General features: G+C 37.2%; 2 protein-coding genes across 3 annotated transcripts; both read right to left on the bottom strand.

Annotated features, from left to right (window-relative positions):
- Positions 1 to 12: 12 nt before the first annotated feature.
- Positions 13 to 5,957, bottom strand: LOC125201021 (probable cytosolic oligopeptidase A). Its single transcript, XM_048098892.1, has 16 exons — positions 5,524 to 5,957; positions 5,254 to 5,421; positions 5,035 to 5,158; positions 4,810 to 4,886; positions 4,373 to 4,516; positions 4,033 to 4,263; positions 3,880 to 3,970; positions 3,643 to 3,764; positions 2,351 to 2,458; positions 2,012 to 2,257; positions 1,513 to 1,658; positions 1,034 to 1,151; positions 707 to 898; positions 429 to 494; positions 251 to 322; positions 13 to 147 (listed from the first exon to the last, which is right to left on the bottom strand). The coding sequence occupies exons 1-16, from the start codon at positions 5,884 to 5,886 to the stop codon at positions 70 to 72; spliced, it is 2,346 nt and encodes a 781-aa protein (XP_047954849.1). The 5' UTR covers positions 5,887 to 5,957; the 3' UTR covers positions 13 to 69.
- A 1,275-nt stretch (positions 5,958 to 7,232) lies between these two features.
- LOC125201788 (serine hydroxymethyltransferase, mitochondrial) lies at positions 7,233 to 10,440 on the bottom strand. 2 transcript variants are annotated; one of them, XM_048100039.1, is made up of 15 exons: positions 10,259 to 10,440; positions 10,131 to 10,181; positions 9,966 to 10,052; positions 9,669 to 9,790; positions 9,481 to 9,557; positions 9,235 to 9,359; positions 9,058 to 9,150; positions 8,803 to 8,895; positions 8,521 to 8,718; positions 8,281 to 8,451; positions 8,123 to 8,200; positions 7,932 to 8,043; positions 7,737 to 7,847; positions 7,486 to 7,635; positions 7,233 to 7,399 (listed from the first exon to the last, which is right to left on the bottom strand). In XM_048100039.1, exons 1-14 carry the CDS (start codon positions 10,337 to 10,339, stop codon positions 7,490 to 7,492), a joined length of 1,545 nt encoding a protein of 514 aa, XP_047955996.1. In that variant the 5' UTR covers positions 10,340 to 10,440; the 3' UTR covers positions 7,233 to 7,399; positions 7,486 to 7,489. The 2 variants fall into 2 exon arrangements, with proteins under 2 accessions (XP_047955996.1, XP_047955995.1); XM_048100038.1 differs by having other exon boundaries at positions 7,233 to 7,403; positions 10,259 to 10,437.
- Between the last annotated feature and the right edge of the window lie 1,045 nt (positions 10,441 to 11,485).

Raw genomic sequence — 11,485 nt, 5'->3', positions numbered from 1 at the left:
TGTACCTTTCTGTGTCTATAAAAAACTAAAGCCCTTATTGGATGTACTAAAATTTGGCTACAAGCTAACTCAAGCAACTTGCAACAGACCATTGTGCCTTAGTAAGGCTTCGGGAGAGGGTTCACGCCCACGGAATTCCACAAAGACCTGACCAAATATTTTGGCAAATTAGAGATCATGTAAAAACCTTTTGTTGTATGAAATTTTGACTTAAAAAGAGTAAGATAGACACAGTATAATCACTTCTAACCTCTAGAGGAGCTTTTCCGCCTCCGAGAGCAAGAACTGTTTCTCGGAACCTATTGCCTGTTTCCTTCACCGCCTGTCACGAGGGATAAGTCACAACTCACAAGGTGTAAGAAAGACAGTTGCATTAACTATATTCCATGATATGCATATGTGCACCAAAACCATAGAACATCAAATACCTTATCATCATTCAATCCGGCATCTTCAAATGCTGAAAAGGCATCAGCTGACAAAACTTCAGCCCACTGCATGAAGATATGGGCATCAGTTGGTGTTAGCAAGAAAACAAGAAATTGGAAAATAGATGAGTTTCTCTGCTAAGGAAATATTCAGGGTAGTTTATGCCTAATGCTGTAGATCAAAAAGTAGCAAGGAATTGAACCAGAAAAGCATCTGAAAGGTTAAAGAGCACCGGAGTGCATACCCAAGCATTAATGCAGAGAGACCAAAAAATTACCTTGTAGCTGTAGTATCCAGCGGCATATCCACCAGCAAATATATGACTGAAACTGCAAAGGAACTTATCCTCTGGAAGTGGAGGAAGCACTTGAGTCTTTTCAGAAACTCTTCTGTCAACATGGAAGATTGACTCCGAACCACCTGGGACATACTTCGTGTGCAACTCTAGATCAAGAGTGGCAAATCGCAGCTGAAATATACATGAGAGCATATAAGTAGTTTCCATGGCAGTCAAAGGTAATCATGCAGTAGCATACTTTCTATAAGTGAGAAATGGAAACCCTGCTGAATAAATCAACAATCATTTCGATAGCGCTGCACCTACTTGTCTAAGACTTAAAGAACCAGCACGGAAAGTCCTAGCAGCAAGAAGCTTTTTGTATATGGCATCTGGAATGCTTTCACCAGTTTCATAATGCTTGCCGATACTCATCAAGGTATCTCTGCAAACAATAACACATTAAATCTTATCAATGAGTAAGATGACTGGAGAAGAATCAAAGAGTTTCTTATACTCCATTGACGAGCATGTCATTGAATGTTGGGAAAGAATCAACATATTAGCACTATAGCAGCTTTACAATCAGCAGTTTGGATCCAAATATTGTTTTAGGTTCAATTTTCAATTCTGAGACATTTCACAAGAACTAGTCAGGTCTACAAAAATAGGAACAAGTGGCACCAAACAGGAAAACCTGACCAGACAAAGAGAGGTGGCATTATAAGTATATAGTTAAGTATAACAGATCCTGGTTATTGGAAAGATAGGACATTTAAAATATATAAACAGGTAAAAATACCTACCTATGGTAGCACCAATTTTCCATGAATTGGGAAGGCAGTTCTACGGCATCCCACTCTACATTCCTTATACCAGCAACCAAACCCTCATCTTGCTTTGTCAGCATATGCTGAAGTGCATGGCCAAATTCATGGAATACGGTCTCAACCTACAAGTACCGTGAGTGAGAATCAATCACATAAAGAGTAGTTAAAACAAAGAATAGCACCAGGACTTCAGAGTTCAGACTTTCAAATTTTTCTCCAAAATCATTTCACATATGTTTGTCAATAATGGGAAAGATTTCATGCCATAGCATATTAATATGTAACTTGAGGGGGTATATATATAACAAATTTAGGACAGGCAAGTGTTAACTAAATTTCATTAATACTTCATGCTTAGTCCACAAATTGGAGTAGCTGCCACTAGCAGAGTAACACAGTCCAATCACAAACTGTAATAACTTATACTCCATCCGTACAAATCTTCTAGTTGGTAGTACAAGAAACATGTGCATACCTCACGGAATGTCATAAGGCTTGGCTTGTCCCCTACAGGTGGCATTTGGTTGCACACCATGTGGGCAACAGGCAACCTAGGAGAGGAGCCATCTCGCGACATGACACGACTTCGGCTAACTACTTCATCCATCCATGCTCCTCCTCGTTTCTCAGAAGGGCGAGAATATGGATCAAAATAGAAGTATGCAATAGGGTTACCTGAAGAAGCTTTGACACGATAAAAACGAACATCATTTATCCAAACCTACAGAGAAAATATATTCTGTTAGTGACAACCCCATGCATCATCAGACAAGCTCGCTCTGATCTTAAAACATAGATACAGAAAGTATCTTACTGGAGCTAAACCGTCTGCAGGCTCAACAGTGATCCCAAACAACTTGTTTGCCAGACTGAAAAGACCATCCATAACTTTTGGCAAAGAAAAGTAAGGTCTCAACTCTTCCTGTTGAATTCACTAAACGTGATCAGATTGAATATTCAGCAGAAGTAAGTAGGTAGATAGGAAGCATATTGAATCATACTAAAAGCAATCAAAGTTCTGCCATAAAGAAGATGCACAAAAAACTGTCACTATAGCTTCTAAATTCGAATTCTACACAAGTACACTATTTACGAAAGCACAGAGCAAACACAGAGTGACTAACAAAGTACCAACATAAAATAAATATTCATCAAAAATATTTATGACAGCAGACTAAATTTATTCAGATAAGATTAACGATCAAAGAATGATAACTAGCATTGAGGAATACATTACTGTAAGGAGTTCCTTTTCTAACATAAGCAGTAAGCAGAACTTACTTGGCAAACAAAAATATGAATAAATAATCATGCAGCATCTCTTTGCAGGAAGCGCAAAGGAACATATAAATAGCGGAAGAGTATCTGAATGAAAGCAAGCAGAGTATTTCATAAAAGCCATGTTGTCAAATAGCGGATATAGAGGAGATATGGCGCTATTACATAGCATTCTGCGATTGAAACGCTATCGCCACGCCGATTTATGACATTTTTCCGTGGCGGCCGCCACGGGCGCCATGGCGTTGATTTTGACTATTTACCTCTTATTTTGACTTTTTTTATCTCTAATTTTGACTTTTTAAATCCAATTTTAACTTTCTATCTTTGAATTTTTAATCCAATTTTGACTTTTTTATCTTTTGACTATTCAGCCCAATAACTAGAGACTGGCCCAATTAACCCTTACAGACCGGCCCAATTAACCCTTACAGGCCGACCCATTGACCCATACTTGGCCCAATTTTAAATTAAAAAGATAATTAATTAAGTTAAAATATATAAAGTAAATCATATTTCCACCATCATTTTATGCTTTATTAATTGTTTTAAAAGTTTTAGATGTTATATTTTTATTAGTTTCTAATTTTTGGATTAAACATAATAATTTATATAAGTATTATTTTATTTATTTAATTCTTGACCGCCATATCCCGCCATACCGATATGCCATATCCCTATGGCTGTTTTCGGGTAGATCGCCATAAGCCGCCATACCGAGATTGACAACATTGCATAAAAGACAAAGACGCTGCATGCTTTTGCATTTTCTACAGACTACAATTCAAACTAGTCTTTTTGAGAGAATTGATAGATCCACCAACTCACCTCATTTATTTCGTACTTCGATTCACGAAGTCTCTCACTCCAAAAGCTAGTATCCCAATGATTTAAGTCGTCAGCTTCTGGAGCACCTTGACTCTTTGAGAAAGCTTTGAGGTCTTCCATATCTGCCAGGCCAAACAACAATGTCAATGTAAAATCTTCCTATAAAAGTCTCCCTTTAAAGGCAAAGAGATACTATGTCGCTACATTCCAAAATTTATGTGTTAAGAATCATACTACCTTGAACTGCAGAATTCCAGGATGCAGATCGAAGTTTTTCAAGGAGTTCTTCTGCCTTATTAACAGTTGCCATCTTGCTGGCCATACTTACCTGATAAAGATCGCCCCATTAGGAATTTCTACAGATAGTTATATAGAAAATAAGAATCATACCTCTGCGTAGTTATTATATCCAAGAAGCTTAGCCTTCTCCAATCTAAGCTTCAAAATCTGGTCAATGATTGCTGTGTTATCCAGATCACCACTAGAAGCACGACTTATATAGGCACGATAGACTTCCTCACGTAAGGTTCTATTCTTAGCATGCTGCATAACAGCCATAAAACTAGGAGCATCCAAAGTAATTATCCAAGGCCCATTCTCTGTAGTGGCATTTTCATGTCCCTGTTTACATTGCAAAAATGAAAATAAGCAAGACCGCCTAATTGATAAGTGATAACATATCAAATAAAAAGATAGAGGTATAACCAAATCAATCATCCAATGTAAGTACCTTAGTCACTGCTGTTTGTGCACCCAGTCCGAGAGCAGTAGCTGGCAAACCTTCGATATCTTTCTTATCTGTTATTAATTTTTCAAATTTCTTTGTCGAATCCAAAACATTCTCCCCAAACTTTTGTGAGAGTTTAGCCAATTCCTGCAACAATTCAACAGACGAAAAGGTAATTATTTTTAGCAGAAAAAGTTCCAAATGTGCAGATATTGGCATACTATGCAACAGATATTTGTAAAACTAAGAGTAATAATATGCACATTCCATCCACATTTCATGATCATAGTTACATTGGTTCTGCTTTAAAAATGGATATGCTGGAGTGCATAGCATTGTGCACACAAGCAACGATGAACACTTGGAATCCCATGAGGATAAACAATAGCATAATAAACACAGCCAAGTTCATTCACGATCACATATTTTGTAGAGGATACCTGTTCAATCTTGTTGAACTCCTCCCTTTTATCATCTTCAAGTGCAACACCATTCAACACAGCCTCCTTTATTTGTGCTGCAGAAATTGATGAACGAGAAGGTCATCAAGATCAGAATGCCAATATAAACATCCTAATTATAAAAGAATGAACTAAGCAAAATCACATCTCGTCTGAATCCAAATATCTCCAAAAATCATAGTAAATACAGGTGTTTCAATGCACCTTCAACTATCCGTTTGCGAGCGTCACTGAGCTTCTCCCAATCAGGAGATTCTCTAATAGCTTTGAAGGCATTGTAGATAGGCTTGCTCTGACCTAACTTAAGCTCAAATGCCACTTTTTCCGGCTACAAAAGCCAAAGCAAGAAAACAACATACAAATCATGTTATCAACTGAATACACACATACGTACATAAAGTTGCATTTAATCCGTATATGCACCTGGACTTCTTCTATGGCGGAACGGAGATCGGCGTTATCTTTGACGGCCTTGAGATGCGAAACAGCGCCCCAAACCACAGCCATACGGTCGATTAACCTCTCCAGCGGCTCCACTAACTTGGGCCACGTCGGTTCCACCGTCCTCTCCAGTTCCGCCAGATCAGATTCCTACAAATTCCTCCAATCCAATTAACTCGAAATTCCAACGCGCAACAATTCAATTCAATCAACACAGAAAAACGCGAATACGAGAAATTCAAAAACACGCACCGATTGCTTGAGCAGCGCACGGATTCCAGGACGGACGTGTTCGGCCTGGATCGAATCGAACGGCGGGAAGTCGAAGTCGTTGAGCAGAGGATTGGTGTCGATCTCCGCCATTTCCGCGACGTCGGATAAAGGCGAGGCGCAGAAGGATCGGACGGAGGGACGCGAGGGAGCGAGGTGAGTTCGGTTGATCGGGTTGCGAGTGCGGAGAAGGCAGAGGGAGAAGGAGGAAGACCAGAGGGGACAGGGACGGGATTTGAGAGGAAGACGAGGGTAAAATGGGAAACGAGGTCTGAGAGAGGGGGGTTTTATGAGACAGACGGGTTGGAAATGGATAGACCGAGTGAGAGATATGAAGGACGCCATGAGAAGAAAAAAAAGGAAGGGTAGAAGAATAAAATGGTTACGAGAGATATGGGGAAATGGGGCGGGTACGGTTCGGATCCATCCGGATCTCATCCTGCTCAACACTTCAATTGGATAAAAGTTTACGCAATTTGATAGATTACAACCACAAGAAATGAATCAAACGCAAAGTAGTAGTAATTATTAAGGGGGCAACGTCGTCTATAAATTAATTTATACTACTAACCTATACTACAAGTCAATGTGACTAATGTCGCTATGGCCTCTGGATATTCTATTCAGACATTGCGATCCTGGAATATTTTACGATATAAATTATAGTACTCCTTATTAACTCAAATTTGGAATGTTATACCATCTCTAAATCAGTAAATCATCTATATCAAACTTAAAACCTATTTTTTAAGTATAGGTTACATAAAATAATTTTAATTCAACTATTTACATTAAATTCAGATTTTACATCATAATATAGTACTACTTAATACTTATGTTTCAGTTAAGAGATGACCCCTTTCTTTTTCACACTTGTTTTAGAAAAATGACAATAAATAGTTAAGGTTGAGAAAAAATTTAAGTACGAGATAGAATAATGTAGAAGAGTACGGACAGAGTGAGTACTATATATCTCACAAAATTTTTATCGGAATACCATATTTGGTGTTGTTCCATAACAAAATCCAAAAATGAATTGAGTTAGGAAAAGTTTTCTACACCAAAACTCAAAATGAATTGAGTTTGAAAAAATTTTCTATACCAAAACTCATTTTTGTGTACGGTTGGAGATGGTATTAGTGGCACAGTTAAACCATTACAAATTAGTTGGACAAGAAATTAATTTACATCTTGACTTATAATCAATTTACAAAGTATCATGTTGTATGAAATAGTTTTCATATAATGTTTTATTTAATTAATTTGATTTAATTTAATTTGATTGAACTAATTTGGTAGTATATACAGTTTCAATTATACTTTCTTTGTCAATCTCCACTACCACTAAACTGGACTGCACTTGACAAGATTTCTTTTTATAAATTCAGACTCACTTCAACACAGGATTACTCCACATAAGAATTATTTTGAAGGCCTCTATCAATTATTGCCACACATATTTTGAGTTTCAAGAATGAGTTAAAAATTGTTAAGATCATACTAAATGACTATATAAAACATGTAGTTCTTCACACATCATATAAACAAGCATTTATTTTGTATTTTAAAATCAAGCAGTTCATAATTAAATATTACTACTCCTTATGTATATTTACAGTTTTACACAAATCAAGGAGTAGAATTAATATGAAATATAAAATCCTATAATACAAATCACCAAAAACAAGTCATTTCAGAAAAAAAGGCATAACTGCAAGTTTCATATGATATTAATTAATTCATTTTGTACATATATAATGGAGAGTAAATAGGAATCAAAGAGCATGACAGTTTCGTATCCCTTCCTTATTTTACTTCACCCCATTTAAGTCTCTAAATTGGACCACAGATTTGCTGCCTGTCTGAATAAAAACAACAACAACAAATGTAGTTACATCAATTTTTTCTTCTTTAGAACAACATTTCTATGCAAGATGTGCCTACCTTATTAGTTTTTGTACTTCATGGTCTCTTTCTCAAAGCCAATTGTGGGGAACTGCTTTGCATACTCCTCCACGTCGTGGCGAAGTTTTGCGACCTCCGATTGGAACGAAGGAGTAGACAGTGTGGCCACAAAGTCTTTCAGTTTTGTGCCTGCATAATTTCAAGTATATTTGCTTAAAGTTGTTGGAATAGAATGAAGACACTCACAAATATAAATGTATAATGTTAACATCAAATAGTATAGTTAGAACCTTTAGTTTCAGCCTTAACTTTGACAGCCAATTGCACAGCAGCATCAAAGAAGTGAGCAACTTTGGCAAAATCCTCCTCTAAGAATCCTCTTGAAGTAAGAGCAGGGGTACCTAACATAACAAGGAAAACAGATATGAAAATTGGCAATGAGACGAATTATCATGTTAAACTTGAGAAAAAAGAAGCGCGCGCACCCATTCTGATGCCACCGGGAACCATGGCGGATACATCTCCAGGAACGGTGTTTTTGTTTGCTGCAATATGGACAGCTTCCAACACCTTCTCTACCCTTGAACCATCAATGCCCTGCAAAAATAAAAGCATTTAAAAATGAGATAGGCATTTGCAAGATAGCAATCAATTAGTATGAAGTGTGACAAATTACCTTGCTTTTCAAGTTGACAAGAACTAAGTGGTTGTCTGTTCCTCCAGAAACAAGTTCGTATCCGTTCTTAGCGAGAGTCTGCAACATTAGATTGGGTTTAATATTGCTTGCCTTTTCATCCAAGAAGTATAAGCAACGTATATCTAAGCCGATTGTACCTGAGCAAACTTTGCACAGTTGCTCAATACTTGTTCTTGGTAAGCTTTGTATTCTGGAGTTGTTGCCTGTTTCAATGCAACTGCCAAGCCAGTAATTGTGTGGTTGTGTGGGCCGCCTTGAAGTCCCGGAAAAACAGCTTGGTTGATTTTATCTTCAAAGTCATACAACACCTTCAAAAAATAAGAGTTAGCATTTTTTTAATCTATGATAACAGAAACCACTATGGCAATCCATCCAACCTCTTTGCCTTGTTTGTTGACCTCTTTAACACCCTTCCTGTAGAAAATCATGGCACCACGAGGTCCACGGAGTGACTTGTGGGTTGTGGTTGTCACCACATCCGCATAGTCAAATGGCGATTGGATGACTCCAGCTGCAACTAGTCCACTAATATGTGCCATGTCGGCCAGCAAAATTGCCTTCTGCTTGTCGCATACCTGCCAAAGGCATCGAGAAAACAAGCTCACGGTTGTGTGTCAAGATAACAACGATAACTCCATGAGTATCTGGCAGAAAACTACCTTCCTGATGCGGTCATAATCATAGAGACGTGCATAAGCACTAGCACCAGCAACGATGAGTTTTGGCCTAAAGAGTACAGCACTCTTTTCCAACTGCAGAAATAAACTAATTCAGCAAACTGTAACATTCTAAAAAGTTGCTATACGATGATAATACACGAGGCTTCACAAATCAGACTCCTCATATTTGTAGAACATTCTGCTATTGATTTTCTGAAAAGAATTTATTTGAAGGATTTGAAAAAAGTAATGCACCTGATCATAATCAATTAAGCCTGTGCTTTCATTCAATCTGTATGGCATAGTCTCAAAAAATATAGAGACTGCGGATATCTTCTTAGTATCAGTCTGTAAAATCAGAACAAAATCCATCACAATATTCTTGATGATAAACAAATAAGTGTTCAAGAGAAAATATCTATAAATACGCACCTGGTAACCGTGAGAGAGATGGCCTCCATGAGGAAGATCAAGTGCCATAATTCTGTCATGCGGTTTAAGTAAAGCAGTGTAAACCTGAAAGTTTGAAGGAGATCCTGATAGAGGCTGCACGTTTACTGTGATGAAAAACGACTCAGATAAGTTTCACTAATATCCATATCTAGTTTAAAGTGTCAAACCTCACAATGTATATTTACTGATACAAACCATCTGAGTACAGAATGAAAATGCCATTACCTCCCCATTTCGCAGGGTCCAACCGGAATGCTTCCAGTGCTCGCTTTTGGCATAGCGTTTCAGCCATATCAATGTACCTGAAATTTCATAAAACTCATCATAATGGCAAATAAGTTTAACAAATATACATAAGCAGAAATTAGCATAAGATTAAAACAAAATAATGGTTAAAGTTAAATTCTACTCACTCATTTCCTCCATAGTATCTTGCACCGGGATATCCTTCACTGTACTTGTTAGTCATAACCGAACCAACCGCTTGCATCACAGACAATGAAGTGAAATTTTCAGAGGGGATGAGCTCGAGCCCCTGCAACATATATATATGCAACATACATGGATTCCAACAATTAAAACACAATACACCTACTCCTTTATTTTAACTAAAAGTTGAGCAGGCAAAAATGGTAAGAAAGCAATCTGATCACATAAAAGTGATAGCAATACAATCTGATTTAAAGCATGAAAGGAGAAGCAGAAGTGACCTTCCATTGTCTGGCCTTTTCGTGCTCGATAATGTCAGCAATCTCGGGATCAATGACTTCCAACGGTGCATTCAACTGCTTAGGCCACTGCAAATCTCAGTGAAACACAAGTTAGTAAGTGTTATTCATGAGAAACTCAATTCCTAAGTGAGAAACAAGGCATACCGAGACGCCGTTCTTTTCCTTGTCGTAGACAGCTTCATCAGGCAAGGAAGACTGCAGAAACACAAGTTTAATTATGAGAATATAATAAGTAAGGAGAAGGGGAAATGAAGGAAGTGAAGCATGGAGACCAGGTGATAGATAGAGCCGCCGCGCTTGAGAGGTTTGGAGATGGAGGAGGAAAGCCTCCTCACTGCCATGGCTAGCATCATCTTGTGTAGCGTGTTTTGCTCTCAGGAGAGATGCGAGAATGAGTGAGAGTGGTGGATGTGTGTTTAAGTTTTAATGGGTGAGGTTTTGGTGGTGCTTGAAAATCGATGAATATGTATGGTTCTTGTTTCTCATTTTAGCGCTATAATGCTTTATCCGCTTTCAATTTGCATTGCAATGGAGAGGAGCACAATATTTTTTTATTGTTTTACTTTAATATCATTATCTCAACGACTTCGACATCACAGTCGCCAAAAAATCAAGCTTTCATGTTTCATCCAATTAAAGGATAAATTGGTGTTTCATATTTTTATCTTTGAAAAAAACAACGAAATACTATCAAAGCCCGGCCCATATTGATACCACCTAAAACAGCAGCGGACAACAGCAATGTAAAATAAATCAAGATCGCGCAATTGTTGCAAAGCCCGGCCCATACGAACCGCATTCCTCAACACAATCTACTACTGTACTTCATAATCGTCCGTTTCACACTTTTTAAAATCTGAAAAATAAATCACAAAATATAAAATTTTTGCTATTATCACCTCCTTTCTTTTTTTGGTGAACTACGCGCTGATATGGTAGTCTGTTTAAAACATGTAGACAAAAATGACATTACGTAAAACGACAACGTCTAATTAAGTTCGAAATGACGTTTTATCTACGTGTTTTTAACGGGCTTGCACTTTTCGTCGTAAAAGGAAAGGATGAGATAATTGATCTCAAATTTCATGATTTATTTTTCAGATTTTAAAAAGTGTTGAACAGTCAAGAAATTGCTAGGAGTATCTTTCATAATTTATTTGACAATTTGCCTTATTAATTTTATCATATTCTTTTAACTAAAACCTAGTACGAACAACATATGTTTGAATTGAGAGAATCTGTAACAATATTTTTTGGACAATTGACAGTTGAGGGAATATAAGAGAATATTGTCTCCGATAAACATCAAACTACCCTTTAAGAATAATTAACATTATTAACTTAGGGGCTATTCGATTTGCAAGATTATATTTTGACTATTGAATATGTGATGTATTTGGTTCATGACTTAGCCCCAGATAAATAATAATTGTTATAATTAGTCATAGCCGCTCTTATCATAGGATAATTAGTTTTAGCAATCAAATGACGCCTTAGTG

Source organism: Salvia hispanica, chromosome 1 (genome assembly GCF_023119035.1).
Source record: "Salvia hispanica cultivar TCC Black 2014 chromosome 1, UniMelb_Shisp_WGS_1.0, whole genome shotgun sequence".
Classification (NCBI taxonomy): Eukaryota; Viridiplantae; Streptophyta; class Magnoliopsida; order Lamiales; family Lamiaceae; genus Salvia; species Salvia hispanica.
Note: the sequence above shows the minus strand (reverse complement) of the source record. Positions and strands in the feature narration are given on the sequence as shown.